The sequence below is a fragment of the Electrophorus electricus genome, chromosome 3 (genome assembly GCF_041902795.1).
Source record: "Electrophorus electricus isolate QZ-2024a chromosome 3, ASM4190279v1, whole genome shotgun sequence".
NCBI classification, from domain to species: domain Eukaryota; kingdom Metazoa; phylum Chordata; class Actinopteri; order Gymnotiformes; family Gymnotidae; genus Electrophorus; species Electrophorus electricus.
In genome coordinates, this window is record NC_137499.1 from 5,530,133 (window position 1) to 5,551,990 (window position 21,858).

Here is a 21,858-nt window from a genome sequence, read left to right on the forward strand (position 1 = left end):
AGGAACAGTATGTTAGCTGTAGTCAATCATGTTCTGGAATTACATTTATTTTTAAAATATTGCTTGTTCCAATCATATGTCAAATACATTTCTGGATTAATTAGTTAAGTATGTGGCAAAGTGGGTGGCTTGATGACATTTAACTGCACATTGCAATTAAAGGGTGGCTCCCACAGGCCTCTGAGTAATATGAAGGCGTGTTTATTCTTCCTTGAAATTTTGACTTACTGGATATCTGCACTTGGTTCAGGATACGGGTGCTGGGGGTGTTGCATGTTTCTCGTCGCCCTGTGTGCATACGTAAACCCTGCCTAGAATGAATGCTTTTGGTTCTATATGAATACTGCACTGCCACCACAAACCTGACCTTCTGGATGTGCTTTTTACATATTCAACCCCCGGTTTCAAACAAACTACAATATACAGCTACCATTTTGCACATTGGATTTTAAACACACAAAAACACTACATCAAAGTACTGGCAGCTCATAAAAACTAATTAAATATATGATGTCATCTATAACTCCTATTTCCTGTACAATATGCAGTAAATGAAACAAGCGTCCATCTGTTTTTTTTTCTTATGTGAATAAGTCAAATATGCAGGCCTGCGTACCAAAACATGGGGTAGAATTTAGTTAATTGTTTACTCTAAACTGTAGTCAAAAGAAATAACACCTACTCTGGCTTAGTGAGCATCACTCACTTGATGAAGTTATCTTATAAAGGTAAAGTTTTGTATTTGGGCACTTGGCGTTAAATCAGCATGAAAGGAAAACGCTTCACCTTTCATTTCCATTCAGAACCAACTGCCCTCTAGTGGTCATTAAAGCACACTACAAGTCTTGGTTCAGCAAAGCCGCTACAAAGGTGTGGGGTACCTGCACAAGCTGGTACACATACCGTACATTCCAAGCATTCACAGACCTACTGAACAAGATCGCTGGGTGACTGCAGACACTTAGGATTATAGTGCAAACAGAAATACTGCAGGGATTGCGCATTACCCTACGTCACGGCTTCATTCCAGTCTGTTTGGGAACTGCAGGAGCGCTAGTCAAGCCACAGGCAAAAGAGAGGGGAAAAAATTAGCAGGACATGGTACTTTACATACTGCTTACTGGGTTCCTAACACGTTGCAAAAAAAAAAACCCCACCATAATTTATTGATGGGTTTGCAAACAGTTCCTATTTACTGTTAAGATGGGGAAAAAAAACACTCAGAAAACATTAAATGTTTAATTGTTATTATGGTAACACTTGCATACCACCTGGAGCATATATGCACTGCATGAAATGTAGCCTATCGACATACCAGGTTCTAAGCATCCTTCAGAAGTGTCACTTTTCTCAAGTGCTTTCTTTGTTGGATGGTATTTTTCATTATGCCTGTGGCAGTAAAGCATAATGCTGGCGGATACAAATACACAGATTTTTAATACTTCCATGTCTATACTGCTTGGAATCTCAAATGCACATGCTGGATGAAAAGCATTGCATCAAATTCTGAGCTGGTGTGAAGTAACATCAGATATGAACTCCTGTGTTTTAGGAACAGAGAAAACAAAACAGAAGTTTGTTTTTTAGGCAGCTTGGTATTCTCTGAAGTAAACAGTGTGCTGTCTGACATGGCATTTGGATTTTTCTTTATGTATCTACGGTGTAGATATTTCATGATAAGCACATACATCAAAGATGTTTAGTGAAACACTGAGCTACAGTATTATTTACATAATTTGATCTGTGATAGGATGGGTGTAGCACCAATAAATTAAAGTAAATCATCCGGTAATTTGGTGTGAAACCATCATCTTGGATCTGAAAACACACACATACAAACACAAACAGTGGACATGGTTACAGATTTCAGGTGAAATAGTACATCACTCTTCAAATGAACAAGAACATTAATAGAATGATTTAAAAAGGGGGGCTTCAGTGCTGGTACTTTCTGTGACTGCTGAAGACGCTGATATTGCCATAAAAGCTACTGGTTCTGTTCTACACATCAATACTAGTCAGTCATCATATCATATATCCCAGCCTGGCTCAGCTTTGCAACTCTGCATGCACGGTGAAAGCTACAGCGCGTTACGAGAAATACAGACATGACTCACACCAGTCCTCCTAAACACAGACTTTTCTCACAACCACAGTGCTCCTAAACACGCATGACTCACACTAGCCCTCCTAAACAGACTCTTCTCACAGACAGTGCTAAATACAGACACTTGTCACTAGATTTGCACCATTAGTTAATTTATATGCTGCAAATCCCCCTCCCACACTTACTACATTCACTCATTACCTTATCAATTCTACACCTGCACAGTACTGTATAGCTAATTGTATTATACTGTGACTACGTCTACTTTGATTTGTTCCTTCCCTGCTGGATTGTACCTGCACTGCCACTCGTACGCTCATGTCTTGTGCGACACTATGTCAAAAATAAAAATTTGTACTTTTGTACTTGAACAACAAAAATGATTCAGATTCTTCCAGGCCTGCTTTCTATCTTATCTTGCACACATCACAGGCTAATTTGCACAAATCTAAGATGCAGGGACATGCTGCTGATTCTGTTGACAGTCTGGCCCATGTAGGCTACTAGATAAGATGCACTTGAAGTCCTTTCAGGGATCCAGTTGAAGGATTGTAAACGACACCAGATTTCATATTTAAGTTTTATTTTGCTGTCTGACAAATGAACATACCAGGATAAATTATGGCAAAGATTCAATTTAAATAGAATATAAAAGTTAAAATATCCATTAAAAATGCACAGCATACTATAATACAAATAAAAGCTTAATTTATTCAGACAGTATATTTTGTGAAGGCATAGTTAAATTATGTATGTATGTCAAACAGTATAGCTGTTGTGTGCATTGTTTTGTGTGTGTGTGTGTGTGTGTGTGTGTGTGTGTGTGTGTGTGTGTGTACACACGTTACGAGTAAAGGGATTGTAGATCTGCTCTTAGTTTTTGGAAGGAAGGGCGGTTTCTGGGGTCATACTGCCAACAGTAACACATGAGGGTATATATCTCAGCTGGACAGCCACTGGGAGCTGGCATTCGATAGCCTAGGAACAGTAAAAAGACATCATACTGGTAAAAAATGTCAAAGAAAACTTCCCTTTGTTCCAAACAGTTAATGTAATATGCTATTACAAAATCAGGCCCTGCTGTCCTCCTAATGGTAACAGGACCATATAGATTAAGTGTTTCGTTTAATTCACATATGGGTCATCATTCAATTGTTATTAGTACCAAATACCAAACATGTTATTGCACTGAAGACACTAAATTTTACTCTACTTTTCCAAGTCTCATCAGTGGCAGTTCTATACCCTTTGAAAGGGGGGCAGGCTGGGGCCAGTGGTTCTATTAGAGGGGCCAGCTACTTTCTACCTCTTTGTGCATTCTAGTCTTTTTGAAGCAAAACGCAATCTTCAATATAATCAAGTTATATTTAAGCTCCTTTCAGTTACATTTTCATTGCATTCAGTGTTCTAACCTTTTCTCATTTCATTCAAACAGATCAATAAATGCTCACCCTTCAAGGCCTTGGTTCTACTTGACCGTTTTACTTATTGAATCTTTTTCAATTTCATAGTGACTCCATATTTAGCAAACACAAATTGCTCAGTCTCTCATTTGCCATAGTTGGACCCAAGACATCACCAGCTTTAGTACGAAAACCTCAGCTCACAAGAAGCAGTACTAACTGATTGAAATGACTACTTTCAGTTTAAAGACCTCACAAATCAATGACACACAGGGTGAATGATGCAAAGTACCACTGTGACTGTTGTATTTTTTTCCTAGTAGCACCACCTAGTGGAGAGTTTACTGCTTGCAATTCATGAGTGAGTGAGTGAGTGCGCGCGTGAATGAGTGAGCTACAAACCAGTTCCATGAAGTGCATCGCATCTAAAAACCTGTCAAAGCCTCAAATAATGATGCCAGCTCTACAACACAAGGGTCTTGGCACACCATTCTGTATTTTCGTTTGTAAAAGTCTCCTGACCTGATGTAGTTCATGTCCCAAGTCCTCAATGCTTTACTCATACACTAACAAATTAAATCAGAGCATCCTCTTAGCAAAATACATCGCTTTGGGGGTTTAGGGTTTGGATGTCATTCATTACGTCACAGTATCTGCTAGAGAACAGCCTATTAAACTCTGAGATGATCCGATCTCAAACTGGGTTGACAAAGGTTATATGATAATTTATTATCTAGTTCTAAATCTGACCTGTTCTGATCAGCAATAGTGGGCAGACAGAATGTTGAGAGCTTAGTTTCTTTTGCCGTTTTGCAGCTGGCTGTACTGCAGTATCAGTTTTTTTTCAGCAGTATTGAACACTTCATTCCACAGGATATTACAAAAGTTCTCATACCTATAGATTTCAAAGTCTGAGCTAATTAAATCAACAGCATTAGCAGCCTTTGAGCTGACATATTTTGTTTCTCTGACTTTACAAAACATGAAAAGATAACCAAAAAACTGTAAATCTATGTGCACTCAGACCTCATGTCTCAACAGATCTGGTCACCATTGTCTTCTCACTTAATGACAGGCAATCTATCCATAATGTTACACAGAGCTATATACCAACAGGCTCAGCGAGTATGAGGGTGCACCTACAGATATCTTGTTTTGTACACCAAGCCATTTTTGATCCACATATGATTCAGATGTAAAGAGAATCAATCTCTCTAGTAACAAGACCTGGCCTCAGGAACCATATCTACTAAAGCTAAATTAAGAGAGTGTGCTCTACAGGGCACATAAATGGAATATTTTGCTTGCTTAATGCATGCCTGGCTGCCTGGGTACATGCCGCTCATGACAGAAGCGCTCTTTCGTTTGATTGAACAGGCTGTCTCTGTATTCAAGGCAATGTCCTCTGCATATAGAATCAAAAACAGAGGAGACTCTTATGGACAGCTCCTCTGAAACATCACCCAATAACTACTGATAGCCATTCTGGGTTTTTTTTTTTAACTTCTTTAGCACCATCAGCCATGATGCTAGACCTCACTGTATTGCACTTCTTGTACAGTTTTAGTTTGAAGCATTCCCGTCAAGCCAACCTTTTTTTCAGTTTTGTTATGCTTTGCTATTGTTCCTAGAATTGCCATGATGTTCCCTTTATCATCTGAATCTGCACTCTCACTGTGTCCCCTTTGTGTTCTGACTAAGTAGCAGTTCTGATATTCTTTTACTGAGTTTGTTGAGTTCCTAGTTTATGGCATTTACCAGAGCTTTCTGGTAGCCCCTCCATGCAATCACTACTCATCTGTGTCACTCAGACCTCACATTAATTGCAAATCCCCCCTCTTTGCAAGTTGCCTTCTTCCAACTGCTGAATCCACCTGCTGGGTTGTCTCTGAACTATTGGGAGGACTAAAATGTCTGCATGCAAAGCAATGCAGAGAGTCTGAACTGTTTCAGGCAAGGGGTGGTTACAGTGCCAGGCTGCCTTCAAACTCCTCACCCTGTCTACCATTAAACTCCTTCGGTAGATCATCTCTGCATTTACTGCCATATGGTGGAAAAAAATATTTGTTATTACCAGTTTGAGTAATATTCTATATCAAAGTAATACTACAGCATACTTCTAGCATCAAGCTTATTATATACCCAAATATGACATGGATAATTTGATGACGAACAAAGAGCAACTCGTTGAACACTCCCCTCCCCCCAAAAGTGAGGTGCCTCATTTTATTTAGGGGCCAAGCTTGTTGTCAGATGACCACTCACCCCCCCCCCCCCCCCCCCCCACCTTCTGGAGACGTCCCACCTAGGACTTTAGGTTTGCACCCTCAGCTTCAGTCTGGCTATGGATGGTGAAGTGAAACAAACCCACTGTGTACAAGAGTCTCACCTCTTTCTACCTCATCTCTAGTCTGCTGATTGGTCATGCTGGTGTAAGGTGAGATTCCTCTAGAAAAGGTCTCCCACAGCAACACCCCAAAGCTCCACACGTCACTTTCACTGGTGTAGCGCCCTGAAATGCAGCCAGGTGGCAGTCTTGAGTCACTTAAGGCTAAATGCGGCTCACCAAATCAAGTTCTTAACACGAGAAGCATGGTTATAGATATTCTGAATAAGCTTTGGGTGAGAAACCATCTGCTGTAAATTATTTAAACCATCTATAATATTGCATTCACTATAATATGTGGCAATTACTAATTGCAGATGTGTTTCACTATAGATTTAGAAGATTTTATGATGACAGGCAAAAGCAAAATCCTTAAAATGTAGTCTTTTTTTTTTCCCTTCTTTCTTTTTTTCCTGGTTAAGAATGCATTGCATGTGAAAAAGACCACTAATAAACCTGACTGTACCATAATTAAGGGCCTCTGGGGCAGTCCATTTTACTGGAATCTGTTTCATGCCCCCCGTGGCAGAGTACACGCCATCCTGCTCCTGGCGTGACATTCCAAAGTCACTGATCTTCACCACACTTTGCTCTGCCACTAGGCAGTTCCTCGCCGCAAGATCCCTGCGAATAAAGGACAAAGAGGAAAGAAGAAAGAAAACAGAGAAAGAAAGGAAGAATACAGAAAGGAGAGAGAGCAAAATATTCACAAGATTCAAAATCCAAAAAAAGGATGAAAAACAAGAGGTTGAGAGAGAGACAGCGACAGTGATCGAAAGAGAGAGTCATGTGATGCCTCATCCCTGCTGGGCTCATTATCCAGCCTGGCAACGTTTTTACCCAACTGTCCTTTGCTCCTAAGAGACCCCATGAACAGGCTGAGCCCTACTAATGTCCAAAATTCTCTCTTCCCTTTTAAAATGAATTCCTCATTATCCAATTATCTAGATGTTACCCTTACCAAACTATGTAGAAACATGGAATGACGCAGTAGTTCACAATCAAAATCAAACCCAGGACTGTGATTGTTCTCAAGTCCCCCCGCCCTCCCCGCTTAACCCCATCACATATGTTCTCTCCTTCCTCAACATCATCCTCACCGATGAATGCATTTCTGGCTCTCCAGGTATTCCATACCGGCTGCCACATTTTCTGCCATCTTGATCAGCATTTTTGGCTTCAGGTTATGTCCCTGTGCGCGAAGGAAAGAGAGGAAGTCGCCCCCTGCCAGGACAAATTCAAACACAACCACTGATCCAAGCAGCACTATAACAGCAGCACAACGTGCAAACGATGTCTCTGACGGCTTGTTACCTTGCACCAGCTCCATGATTATGTAGATGGGTTGCTTCTGGGTGCACACTCCAATAAGCTTCACTATGTTCGGATGGTCATACTGCTTCAGGATCCTTGAGAACACAGCGAGGGATTCAGTCGTGTGGCTTGTGTGAGAGTTTCGTGTCTGTGAAGAAGACGTGGGTGTGTGTACCTTGCTTCCATGAGAAACTTATTTTTCTGCTCTGGGGGAAGGTTTTCCCGACAGGCTTTCACTGCAACTGCTGTGTTGTCTGAGCGTAGGCGACCACTGAACACCTCACCAAAGTTCCCCTTCAACCGCACACACACACACACACAAAGCTACTTTGTGACAACTGTAAAAAGTACTGTATAAATAAATTTGAATTGACTTTGACTTGACACACACACACACACACACACACACACACACACACACACACACAGAGAGCACTTACATTCAACCATCACTTTAATAGCAGATATTAATATTGACATGTCCCTTACCCTAATATTTCCTCAAGCATTCCTGACAGATATATCTTAGCACTCATCACTAAGACCAATAATGGGGGTCACTGCATTAAGATAAATGGAGGAGCGACTGCAGTAGAACTGTATTTGCTCAGAGGTGGTGTAATGGATGATAATACTATCCACCTACATTTTTAAATGACAAACTGTAAACGATAAACTGCCCTGAGCCAATCAGGGAAGCCCTGCTGGTCTGCACACTTACCCGCCCAATGCTTTGCCCAAGGATGACATCATCATGAGCTAGGACCCACTTGTCCTTGAAAGGAAAGGAGAAAAAAGCCAGACAATATGAGCAGGGCAGATGCTGCAGTCCAACCCCAGCAACCTCAACCGCTACTTCTCATCCTCAGCCCTGGGAACACCATGTTTCAATTCCCTGCTCCAACACACTCAAAAGACCCAATGTTAAAGATCTTCCCAAGGGTGTGGAAACCCTGTAAGCCCAGTATATGGGTGACTGGACCATTTTCCTCCCTCAGTTTCTCCTTCCTGCCTGTACCTCTTCAGCCTTTGGATTGCCTCTAGCTTATATTGTTTTCAAGGCAAGTGAAGACTTTACATGGAACAGAGAGTTGAAATCCTTAATTTGTACGTCTTAACAGCCTTTCTCATAATAAATAAATAAACAAAAACTCTTATATAAAGTAAAAGAACCTTTAGCAGGTTCTGTAGTGCAAACAGGACTAATGCAAATGGTAGTGATTTTTCAGTGGCTCAGTGCAGTGTGAGCATTACCCAGAATTCATTCTGATTAGAAACATCAGTTGACTGAACCAGGTGAATCAATGCACTAATGAAATCGAGCCCATCAGAACGCCTGCGTTGAGCAAAGCGAAGGTACCTTGACGACTGGACTTTTCAGGACTATGTTTGTCCTCTTGGTGACGTTTTTGTGGGATTTGAGGAGATGGTTCATGAGCTGTGGTACAGAGGGGAAGGCTTCACCGTCCAGACGGTACATACCCTAAACACACTCCCACAAACACATACACATATGAACGTACAACACCACACACAAATGTATACAAACACCCAAGTGTGTGCACGCACACATACGGAGAAACGTACACAAACGCACAAGCCCACACATGCGTGCATGACACGCATAATAAGGTTTTCACTCAATAAGAAGAAATGTCACTTCTAACCACTAAGAATGTGAAGCATTTCAAAGATGCATTGTTCAATATCACACATAGCACCTCATCAAAAATAATAACTACTCAGTTGTTATTTTATACCTCTTTGACAATAACAGCTGATTGTATGCATTCATGTGTGTACAAACAGACATACATATGCACAACCCCCCCCCAAAAAAAACCACTTTCACAAACAAAGGTGTGTGTCCCACACAGGGGTGGTCTTTGTACCAGGTGTGGATATGCAGTCACTTAAGGCTCTCATGAACAAGACAAATACAAACATTTAGCTGACGCTTTTATCCAAAGTGACTTACAATTATGACTGTGTATAACTTGAGCAACTGAGGGTCAAGGGTCGTGCTCAGGTGCCCAACAGTGGCAACTTGGCTTGAACCAGCAACCTTCCGATTACAAGTCAAGTACCGTAACCACTGAGCTACCACTGCCCTAACATTGTAGCAATGTCTGTTATATACTATGGTAGCAATTATGTTCACTAATACTAACGCAGCACCATCCCGGGTCATAGTAGCAATGGTCAGTTCCTTCATTTTACATAAATGATGCCACTGTGGCGAATTCAGACTGGTGAAAGCATGCGTGTGTATATAAATAAAACAGATTCAGCAGGGATCTGATGTGCTTCAAAGCTATTTTCTGAGTGTTGAGAGTATAAATAAAGATATGAGTAGTGGAGAAACGACAAAAGAGAGAGAAAAGCGGAGAAACCCACCCCTGCACACACTCACCTCTGTGTTCTGTATAAGAAAGTGCCGACACTGGCCACTCCAGTGCACAGACAGCACATACTCCTGCTTGCCTTGGCTCTGCCTGACCAGAAAGTCGCCGTCGTTCTTCAGCAGCTCCTGTACCTCCACACGGGGGATAGCCCCATGGTACCAGCCCTGCTGACTCAGAGGCTTCTGAGCCTCCAGGACGGGAGACAGGGCGGGAGGCACCTGGGAAGCATCGTAAAACACACTCTACAGGCCAGGATACAGACACGGCACATTAGAAGTGACAACACACTTAACTACACTTTTCATCATAAATCATCAGCCCGGAGATTAAATCTGCAATGGTTGAGGTCTGATTCTAAAAGCTTTTGTATCAGCAAGCGCTCTTGACTGAGCCATCACAACAGCCACCGCCAAAGGAGAAGCGGTCATTAACAGATGTGACGCCTGGATGTGAATAGATGCATTTAGCTTAGTGTCTTGATTTAGAATGAGGAGGAAATTGCATGCTGCCTCAAGCGAAGGCTCACTCACCGTGTACTTGGGTTTGAACAAGTTGCCGAAGTGACTGATAATGCCATCCATGCCTATAAGCTTGAAGTCTTTGTCATGTTCCTGTGTGACAGGAAAAGGGCTTCGTTAAACAGGCTACGGGAGTGTTCTGGTGCCGACGCGAATACGTGGGTGCATAGCATGAATTTATTATCTGTTTACCTAAAACAGGTGGGGGTGGGGTTTCACAAATGTCAACTAAACTTTGGTGCAACAAATGCATGTACTGAATATTTGGTATTTAAATTAGGCAGGCCAGCATTAGAGCTTTCCAATGTGCTAAAAGCAGTACACATGCTGATGACCACGTGTAAACAGTAGCCGCTTGTCCCATTTGTTGTATGGGACACTTCTAATGATCATGCAGAGGTAAGAGCCAGTGCAAGAACCCCACACAGGCTGCCCAAGCCCCCAGCCGGTTCGTTTCTGTATAATCAATCATTCTCAGTTGTATGCACAAGCTTACAAAGGCCCAGAAATGGGACGAATGACCCAAAGGCCAAAAGAGCATCAGAGAGCATGACCTGAGTAATTTTGTTTGCCCTTCTTCCACAAGGTCTTTTTGGCATCCCTTCATCTTTAACACTCGGTATCAGCCTCTTTGAAGAAAGAGACACAACTCCCGTTCAAAACAAATTATCGGGGTGGAACGAAGCACAACGGTTGCCGTGTCGACGGCCCAAATCAATGCCTCCAGCAGCCAAAGAAGATAGGAGCAGTGGTCTGAGCAGCTCTCGGGTCCGGGAAAGATTCAGGGGTTCTGGATTGCAGCAGCAATAAATCCTAACTGTGCACCAGAGTGCACATAAATCCTAACTGTGCACCAGAGCTGGACCTTACCATCATGAAGGAATTCATGGAATGTGACCTTTTTTGGTCCCGTGGTGCTGCTAATTTAGAGCAGAGCACATATATTACTGGACCACAATGAGGTCTTGTAAATATAGTAGATGGCTTTTTATTGGTGCTTTCATGCACTATGCACTAGGACACCTGGTACTGTTGTCCTCAGTCAACAAACACTGTCATGTCTTCATGCTCGATGTGCATTCTGAGGGAAAATGGTCACACTAAACCAGTATCAGCGAGCCGAAGGAACAAACGCTACAGCAGGCTCCTAGCAGAGCAGTGCAGAGAGCTCCTACAGAGAGTGGGTGGAGGAGTTTGCAGCTTTACCAATCTCAGAATCAGCAGGGTTACATAATGCTGGAGTAATTACAGAAGAAGTGAAAGAACTACACAGCCATTATATAACGCTCTAGTTTACTTTACTTTAATGGCGTCTTTGCGGGAAAGCCACACATAGGGAAGCATTTGAGGAACAGTATTTGCAGTAAATACTGCAAATGTTCATTGTTGGGCTAATCATAACAGCACTGAATGCTTATGGCATTGGCCTTTAAGGTCCTGCGTAGCCTTCGTTCCCCTTCAACGCCAGATCATATACAAACCTAACACTTAAGGAAGTATAAACGGGGTCTGTCTCCTCCTAGCAGGGTAAAGGGAACGTCTTAACGGTCTACAGGGTCTTAACTCACGCTTGAAATGCTGGACGTGATGGAGAGGTGGTCGTCATGCAGACCCACAGTGGGGGCTTCGCGGCTGCCCAGATACTGCAGCTTGTCTGCCAGCATCTTCCGCTGGGCCTCCAGTCGGGCACGCGCCACCATGGACATCACCACCTGCTGCCGGCTGTCCTCCAGAGCGTTACGCTTGCTGAACTGGTACACCCTGGTTTACGGGAAGGCATAGATGGGTCAGTGGGCACAGCTCACCACCAGCTGTTTACCTGGACATGGACTAGTGCATGGTTTGCAATTAGAGGCACCAAATTCACAAGTTGTTTATCTAGAATATGGAAATGTTTACTGTTAAATCTTTTTAAAATGAGTACATACTTGTAGTGTGTTTCCCTGAAACTGCAATGCCGTCCTGAGATTTATGAAAGAAAAGTTCTCTTAATAGTGGATCTGTTAATGGTGGGATGGGGAAACTATTACTATTATGCCTGTGAGCACCATTACACTTGACAGGATATTTGGGCTACTTATTTCTTCATGCCTATTGAGGTACTGTCTGTACCGCCTGTAAAGTAGAGGAAATGTCTCGGTTGTCAGGAACATGGTTAGCCACATCAGGCGAAGTGTAATCCCATCTTTACTGATGAAATTCAGGGTGGTGCCAGTGACACCATGCTCCATCTGTTCCCGAGCCACCCATTAATTAGACTCAATATTAACTCCCCATAACTCATCAGTAACTTCCAACAGTGCAGGACAGGCATATAAACCATGACAGATTAGCCCAACACTTAGTCTACCCTTTCCACAGCACATTTAAAATTCATGAAAGCACTCTTCACCTTTGGAGACCAAATTAAACGTACAAGCAATAATGCAAATGGGAAGATCTTCAAATCCATTCCAATTCATTATGAATGATCTGGGTGCCATCTTCATCAGCATGTGTGGATCTCAGGATTAAAAGCTCTTGGACAACCAGTGAACTGCCAACCCCCCCCCCCCCCCGGAGTGGGGAAGCTAACCTTTGGCCTGCGTTAGCCACACCCTCCTCAGCTTCGAGTTCCAGCTCCAGTTGATTGACAGAAACCTGCTGTGTTCCAAGAATGGCTGCTAGACTGAGAAGCTCCTCCTCCACAGCGGTGAGCCTGTCAGAGCCGATGAGGGCAACCATGAGGGGCAGTACCCCGCAGACAAATCCCACCTCCCGAAGGGAGGGGTTCTCTTTAGAAAGATGTAGGTGGTTTAGAAAGACTGTAGGCTGTAGATCTGCAGCCAGAGGTGCAATCACCCAGCATGAAGGAAATTAATTATGCATGTAAAATAACTGAGTAGTAAAAGGGAGGCATCATATAAAATAAAAACTAACCAGACCAAAACAAATGTGGCATTTCAATCTTGTCAAGTGTATGGTGTATTCTTGTGCAATGACACTAATATACATTAATCTAATATACAGATATGCAGCACACACTATTGTGTGTAGTACATACCGATGTCCATTACTGCCTATATTGCATTAAAGCAGAGTTCACCAATACATGTACTGCATGCTGATGTACACCAATTTGTGTAGCAGGCCAATATATGTACTGCATATCGTTATACACTAATGTGTGGTTCACAGTGATACCCACTACCACGTGTACTGCACATGGAAACACACTCAAGAGCGTACCACATTAACATATGTTGTGCATGTCGTAATGCATCGGTGTGACACGTGCCAACACACTAATATGTATAGGGGTGGTTGTGCTGTACTGGCTGGTTGAAACCACTGATCTGCAGCACTGTGGTGTGTAAGGTAAGCACCGGTGCTGGATCCCCTCCAGAGTCAGCTCGTTGAGCTGCAACTCCTCGGGCATCAGAAGTTCGACATCATCCAACAGGCTGGAGTCGAACTGCACGCAGGAAGGCACCTCAGTTCTCGACCTGGACACAGACTTGAGATTGACCAACTGTACACACACACACTCAGCATATGCAAACTGACCACAGAGGCCCATCATGCCTAACCGTTACAGTATAGTGTAGTGGGGAACAATGGGGCCTCTCCTGTGGGGGACTGGGTTTCAATCCCTCATCTGAGCAAGTGGGACCATTCTATAATAACTACAATAAGAGTCCCTGGGCCAAGACTCCGAAAATTACATTCGTCTACCTTGGTAACATGTTTGAAACTATTGCTCTGAATAAGAGCATCTGTAAAATGTAAATGTAATAACGCAGGGTTGATGTTTATTGCTTTGTTACCCTCTGATAAGGGACACAACTCTAAATAGCCTAGTTGTTTTTTTGTTTTGTTTTTTAAACATATTTTAATTTTCTAATTTCATAATCACTGTCATTAGGTGTCCTCATCATTCTAACAGCCGTTTGTACTATTTCTAACTGAGTGGAGAACAGACGACCCATAGGGTCGTCAGAATACCCATTAGCAAACCCGATGGTACAGTTGACTGGATTTTCAGTGTCAGCTATGTCTGAAATTGCTAACCCCAGAAGTGTATCAGGGCAATTAAGGGATTTAATTACAACAGTTTCTGACTACTTCAGTAATGACAGAAGATTAATATTGTGGATAATCTAGTTGTGCCCCAACACGTCATGAAGACAATTTTATAAGCCAAATTTATCTTATTTGTTACATGTGAAGAAGGAGCCACTACTTAGTCATTAAGACAAATGGTAGGAATGCTAACATTTCAAGTTCAGAGTGCCGCGCATAATGAAAGACAGAACAAATGTTTACTGCAACATTTACAAAAGTAGCTCTACCTATTCTGTTGAATGAAGCTTTCATATTCTCTGTGTGGTTCAATTGCTTTCAGTGCTTTGGCCATCTCATTGTGAACCTGCCCCACCTCCTCCTGGAGCAGGCTGGACAGGTCAAAGAACTCCTGCAGAATCTCCTTCCTGGGGTGGGAGGGGTGGGGAGTGGGGGCAGAGCATTCAGAGTGCTGCACTTTTAGCTCACTCAAACACATACTTGCAAACCACTTCTCTTTTTGGGCCTCTAGCTAACAATAGACTGAGAAAACTGTCATCAACGGTGGGGAAACTGACGCACTGGCAAGAAAAAAAGCAGAAGTTTCTCATGGTTGCCATGGGAAACTCTATACTAAACCAATTAAAATGCTTCAAGTACTTCCTTGTTCATCAACAGCTCACACCACTCAAATGGAACACAGCAACAAAAACACAATACGTGCAGTTCTGAAGTCTTTCTCTCAGTGTGAAAACGCATTACAGTGTTGCGAACTCACCCATTTTTTCCCTCATCAACCTCAAGCTGAAAAAAAAAAAACCTCAAAAGGCCCGCAGAAGGTGTTCTGAAAACAACGAGCATGTGTGCTAACACTTGGTAATCAGATGATGAGTGGCGTTGCATTTGAGACTCGTGGCCCATGGTCAGTAAGAGCTCTGATCTGCTAGCAGGAAGTGGAACACTCACATCACAAGCACCATCTCCTCCTGTAGGGTCTGCAGAGCTCCCAGGAGAGCGGGCTGGCTCCGGCCATAATGCAGCTCGTGGTGCACCTGAGCTGCCTTCACCGCCAGCACATACTCATTGTGGTGCTCGTGAAGCTTCAGCGTGGCCTTGACGTAGCGCTCCCTGGCTCTCTCACGGTCTTTGTCTGCACTCAACATACAGGTACACACACACACACACACACTTAAAAAGACTGCTTAAGTACTCCATTTACTTGTTTATATAAATATTCATAACGTTTCTCAGTAATTGAAGCCATAATGAAAGCATGATCATAAAAACACACTAATTAGACATGATATATGAGACCTTTGTGTTTGGTTATGAACCTCATTAAAAACAATGCTTTTTCTCTCTGAAAGTGAGTGTCATCATGTGTCAAGCACAGGAGGACATGGGCTTGCTTACTCATGCTGCTATTACACCATGTCCTCCAAACAAAGCCTTCCTTCCATTGTAAGTGAAAGGCTCCACGCATTCAGTGCACTATTGGCAGTGTCTAGCAGGCGTGGTGGAAGTGGAGCAGGCTGCTTTGGGAAAGGGAGAGGTTTACCTTTACTCGCTTCCTGAAACTTCCTCTTGGCCAGGGAGGCATCCCTTACCAGCTGCTTGTAACTGGACTTCAGTCGGTCCAACTCGGTCTGAGTGACCTAACCTTCCACAACGGGGCAAGAGGAGAGATCTCATCAGGGACATCCAGGGGAACTCTGGTTCATAGCCAAAAGGAACTCACAAAGCAGTGGGTCAATCATTTTGCATGTCATGCAAGAAGACTGAGCAACAAAGGAAATTACCTAAACAAACCTGTTCTACAGATACTGCTACGTTTCGACTGGCTTCTTTTGACCCATCTTTTTTTTCTTCACTGCCTTACCTTTTTATTTTTGAGATAGAAGACAACATTCTGAACGCCCCCCTTTATGGCAGTCTATGGCTAGCTGGATTGCGTTACACAGGGCAGGTTTTTAAAGACAATGCCACCCGAACAAATGGTAGCGGTTACTGGAACTAGTCCGCTGGAAAAGATCATGTTCCGTCAAAGTCGAGTGGAAAACGAATCCATGCAAAATGTTTACTGTTTCACTGATGCCACAAAACCCATCACTACAACATATGAGACTGCTCCCATATACCCCCACCCCCACAAAAAAGCTTATTAGAAAATCCCACTAACATTTAAAGGTACAGATTTATAATTATCACTACATTATGATTCTATGTAGGCTAAAGTTTCCAAATCAGATGCTACAGCACCACATAATGTACACAGAAGTGGTCCTGCAATGGGCCTAAATATGCAGCCATGGAAATAGCATGGCAGCTAATGAACATGGGTAGAGTTACCTCAGTCTGCTACAGTGATTTCAGTGGATTTTCAGTGATGTATGGATACACCACATCTAGGACAACTACAATAACACACTTCAGACAAGCTGTTACTAGAGTGATAAAATAATTCACACATTTCACCTGAGCATAAATATGAAGATCAAATATTACTTTGCTTCTAATTAATGAATATTCAAATTAATGGTACTCTACCATTCACTTGGCTGAAGAGTGTTTACATGCCGGTGCTTGGACTGACTACTGCTTCTTTGATACTTTGCTTAAATAACACTGATGTAATCATCGAGAGCAAGAGAGAGATACCAAATCACAAAATATACTCTCTGTAGAGTTCCTGGTCAGTAAATACCAATGGAGAAGATGGATAATACAAAGCTTATGGGTTGAAAAGAAAAGAAAAAAAAAAAAAACCTCACTGGACAAAGTTCGTATAAACAAGTTTGCAATTTCTTTAATGTCTCTCCATAAGAAAGTCAAAAAGACTGAAAGCAACGCGCAGAAATACAAAAGTTGCACAAAGAATTCAAGATTTATGTCCAAGCCAGACCCCTCACAATCTGGATATCTCGGATGCAAGCCAGGAATAAAACAAACATCCTCTTCTTTTTTTTTTTATCCAGACCTACGCAAACAAACAAAACGTCCGTCACAACAGGATCAAGGAGTCAGTAATATCTTATTTCCAGAGTCCAGACAAAACTCCTGTTTGTTTTTGCCATGCTAGATACATCTGATATAGGAAAAACCCTGTTCACAAAGAAATGTGAAAAATTGGATACAACCTTCCAAACTTATATCGGAGTTCTTCTGATGTTTTTAGAGAAAAGATCTTTCATGTTTTCACAGGCTGTAAAAATCACAGGCTGCAGTAATCTCCAACAGATTTAATGTTCAGCCTAATTAGTGTGATACCATGCACGAGGCTACAGATTAAGTTTTTTCTTGTTTGAACAGACAAAACTTGCACTTGTTGAATAGTTCCACCACTGCTGACTTCAGCTGCAGCAGTCAATCAAACTCCCACCAGTGAGCTATGGAACGCTCACTCTAAATCACTTCAAGAACGCACTTCACAGCAGAACACAAAAAGAGCATGTCTTGGACGGTGTAGTTTAGCAGTTGGGAAATGATACTTAGTAGTGACAGGTTGAGCTGTGAACCACACACTCATTCAGATCCTGAGATAATTACATGAACTTGTCTTTTTTTTAACCCAAGAACGCAGCTGTATGAACAGGTCACGTGAAATTGCGAGACTAGCTTAAAAGCATAATCATTTCAAAAAGTGTTTTATATTGTAAAATTGTCCACTGTTACAAGTTTTGAAGAGCACAGTTGTTGTGATCCCCAAAAAAGTAGCAATCAGTAACACTTAAGGGTGATGACAGCAAAATTGCTAAAATTAGGCTTTATGATAGCAGACAACCTTGTAAATATTCATGCAGGTTTATGAGTATTATGAAGGGCTTATGTTGGTATGTGACCAGCACCTTTAAATGAAATGCTACCAAAGTATCCAGCAGTGCTTCATGCACATCTTTAGGCTGGGAACACCTGGCGTTCCAAATAAATATATTCAAAACGACTTTATTTAAACACCATAGTTTACTAGAAAAACTGTTGGTTGACCACCTGCAGACATGGATTCATGAATGTGCTTTGCTATCTAAGGCTGCTTCCTGGTTCTTTTTGGTCTAATTCACAGACCCATCACCAGCCCTGCTGTCCACCTGGCTACTTCCCTATCACACCATGAACATTCTGTTTCATACAGCATCACCACGTTTCACTTCCATTTCTAGTTTGTCCTTGTACTTTCATTGTGGAAGCATCTCTCATCTCCAGTTCCCTCCCTATCCCATCTAAGGACATGGTACTGAGGCGCGAGCAAACATCAATAAGACTGTTGCATGCAGTCTTCAGCTTTCCTGCCATCGCACAACCTTCGCGTGGTTCATTCTTGCTTGTCTACTGATCATCTCGAATGCTAAGAGAAATCCGTGCGTGGTTTATTTTTTGTAATTGCAGAACTATTCCTGCCTATTTTTTGGCATGGAGATTGATCAGATCATGAACCAAAACTGGATAGGAAATAAACTGAAACATGAACAAGCCCATTAGAAAGAAAACTTTCTTGCATTCCAGTTGGTCAGTCAAGGTAGTGCTTCTCCATAACAGTCTTGAGGATGCCACGCATTGCATATCTGGGTTATTTTGCAAACTCTTACCACTTGATTCAATTCAACAAATAAATAGCATACCCTTGAGCCAAGTCAGATGTTTTATGAGTAGGGAAAATAAAAGTAACTGTGCCATACTGAGACATTTCTCTGAAGGTTCAAGTTGATTTGAGGTATTTCTGCCAATGAATCGACATCATAATCTAATTAATCTAATCAACTCATCTGATGATTCAAACAACAAAATATGCACAAAAACACAAACCAAAAAAACTCTCACTAAGATATTATCTGAATCAGGAGGGAACGTGTGTTGTGGTGGAGGAGGGGAAAAGCACTGACCCTGCACAGCTCCTGGTTGAGTTGGTTCCACTGCTCCCCGTAGGTCTTCCTTAGCTGTTGCTTGTCTCGAATAAGGAGGGTGAGTTTGCTGAGGGGACCCACCATCAGATCCTCAGAGTGCTGCCGGAAGATTCGGCTCAGGTTCTCCGTCTCGCTCACCATCACATTCCATGACTGTTTGAGAGACTTACAGCTCAGCGATGAAGCATTCTGACCTATGCTACATTTCAGCAGGTGCTGTCTGCCTAAAACTGTGCAGAACAGAATGGTCAACACAAGCTCAAGCTTTCTCCTGTGGAACAAGCATTGCTTTACTGAGCAGTGTCATTCAGTCAGTCCTTTATCTTTGTTAGTTAACCAATCCTAATCTTAATCCTAGGTAGAGCACAGCTAAACACATTCCAAACTATAGCACAGCACCACCGATTTCCTTTCTCCCACCTGGAAAGATTAGAACGTATTACCACAACTTTCCACGTCTAGGACAGAGCAAAACGCCTGGTTAAAATTTCCTTTCCATCTTGCCTCTCATGACTGTTTACTGGTTGGAAAAAAATGCACACGGCTCAGCAGCCACTAAACATCAGTGATTTAAATAATCAGAGATGCTATTACAACCTTGGCAGTGAATACTGCTTGGGAGGCTGGAGAGGTACCAAATCACTGTCTCTTGATTCAGCATCCTTTCAGTACCCCTCCAAAGACAGCAAAACTCAATCATTCGACTCCTGTTTTAAAAGCACACACAGTCTGAAATTCCAATCAGCCCAAATAGTGTATGTGAACAACAGCACTGGCACGGATTCATCCGTGTCTTACTGGTACACGATAGAACATTATGTGCTTTGTGGAACCGCATTCAGAATGAGACCAGCTAGGCTGGGTACCTTGTTGAGCTGGCTGATGTAGTCTAGACCTGCCCCTGGCTGAGGACCTTCCATCTTCTCCACTAAGACTGCCATTTGATGCAGCTGTGCGGAGAACTCCCGATCGCTCTTCGCCCTCTGCGTCATCCACTTCTTCATCACTTCCATGAGGCGCAGTTCGGAGTCCTGCAATCGTAACAATGCGGCGTGGCCTTGGTGGCACCACAGATCCTCACTGAAGCCCATCTTCACGATGCCCTAAAATAACCTGGGGGGGGGGGGGGGAAATGATGACGACAAGGTGTGGTGATTCAACATGGGGGCCTTTAAAGGGATTATGTAACTCACATTAAAAAAATAATGAGAATAAAGAAAAGCTATTAGTCATGGCTCAACTGATACTGCATCTTGCGTGTTTTGGGATAAAGTACATTAGTAGTTGTGCATAACTTGACCCTTGCATTTCTGCTTTACAGCTTGTAGCTAGGTTAATAGATGGCTAAAAACGAACAGTTTAATCAAGCAAGTTTCTTTTATATACCATCATCACCTGATCTTTAATGCGGTTTTAATGTCTTTCACTTCCTCAAGAGCAAGAGGATATATTGTGCGTGACCTGAACTTCCATTATTACAGCATATTTATATGGGTCTGTCAACTATTAACATCGATATTAAGGAATTAAAACTTAATCACAAAAAAATTTAACATAAGTTAAATTAACGATTTACTAGCAGAATCAATATTTTTCACATCTAAAACGCTTTCTAATCCAGGACAGAGACTCTGTAATATAACTACTATCAGCATCACAGATCATATGTCAACACCTAACTTCAGAAAGCCCAATTTCGGATAGCATAGTTTAAATACCCTTAAGCCATATCGTTCTGTCAACACTTTAAGATACTTAACGTAATAAACGTTAACGTATCAAAACGTAATTAGTAGGTTAATGAAGGATTTAACATTACTTGTTAGCTTTTCATTTTGCAAGGACTCTTGTTTTAAATTAAGTGGGCGTTAAAACCTAAGGCAGTGTAGCGTAGTTGGACAGCTAAAATTTGCAGGTAGTATACTGCGAGTTCAATATGTTCAACCTTACAGCATCACAAGATGGGTGCTTAATTGAAAGCACTGGTCTATCTCCTTGGACAACCCATTTGTTTAAATGTCACCTGCAGCCTGTTGACATCGCATCTTTTCGAACCATGTGGTTCGTTGACAGGATTCCTACAGCTCACAGATGATTTGAGATCTTACATTAATTGCCCTTTAACTCACAGTTCGCAGTTATAAAGCGGTTATAAATCTCACCTCCTTGGATTGTCTCGCGCAGCAAATACCTCCTCTCGCGATCCTTAAATGGTGAAAATGTCCATCTAAAACGCGACGACACACGCAGAATGCAATTGCAGCAACAACACTAGGAGCAACGAGTAGAAAGGTGTATATGCGTTCGCCCGTAGATAGCCTAGCCTAGCCGAAACCAGGAAGACGGATATTAAATGCGTGCGCGTCCAGGCTTATAACCGGTCAGAGAAGTAGCGCGAGCCAAAGGAAATAAAAGATAAGCGAGTGCGTATTGACGCCGCTCGCGGCACAACCAACCGTGACGGAGCAGCGGGAGCTGGCGTAGGTAAAGCAGCCACGGCTCCCGCAGCCTACGACCCGATACTCGTTCAGAGATTATTGGCCAATATTTCTGCTCAAGACCATCAATCAAAATGTTATAGGCAGCAGTACCTGCGTTCTGCAAGATGTGGCACAAGTAGCACATTAGATGCTGCATGTACATATAGAACAGGAAATCCAGTACGCAACAGTGTCATTTACACTAACAGCTAATAAAAATAGCTTCATATTTTTTAAATGCTACAATAAGACTGACCCGTTTTTAATCGCTTTTGCTCATTTGAAAATGTAAGAATTTTGAGCAGC

General features: G+C 42.4%; 1 protein-coding gene across 10 annotated transcripts; it reads right to left on the reverse strand.

Moving 5' to 3' along the window:
* Positions 1-1,225: 1,225 nt before the first annotated feature.
* fes (FES proto-oncogene, tyrosine kinase) lies at positions 1,226-21,595 on the reverse strand. Of its 10 annotated transcripts, XR_014122549.1 has the most exons (21): positions 21,235-21,584; positions 19,939-20,185; positions 19,052-19,225; positions 15,733-15,829; positions 15,141-15,324; positions 14,465-14,602; positions 13,499-13,618; positions 12,709-12,831; positions 11,702-11,894; positions 10,146-10,226; positions 9,624-9,857; positions 8,571-8,693; positions 7,932-7,985; positions 7,386-7,504; positions 7,211-7,305; positions 6,997-7,120; positions 6,363-6,520; positions 5,900-6,022; positions 2,951-3,085; positions 1,732-1,818; positions 1,226-1,541 (listed from the first exon to the last, which is right to left on the reverse strand). XR_014122549.1 is itself a non-coding variant. In XM_035530819.2 (20 exons), exons 2-19 carry the CDS (start codon positions 20,161-20,163, stop codon positions 2,952-2,954), a joined length of 2,475 nt encoding a protein of 824 aa, XP_035386712.1. In that variant the 5' UTR covers positions 20,164-20,185; positions 21,235-21,584; the 3' UTR covers positions 1,226-1,818; position 2,951. The 10 variants fall into 10 exon arrangements, 8 of the variants coding, with proteins under 8 accessions (XP_035386712.1, XP_035386711.1, XP_081566117.1 ...); XR_014122550.1 differs by lacking the exon at positions 2,951-3,085 and having other exon boundaries at positions 21,235-21,587; XM_035530819.2 differs by having other exon boundaries at positions 1,226-1,818; positions 9,624-9,833.
* Positions 21,596-21,858: the final 263 nt, after the last annotated feature.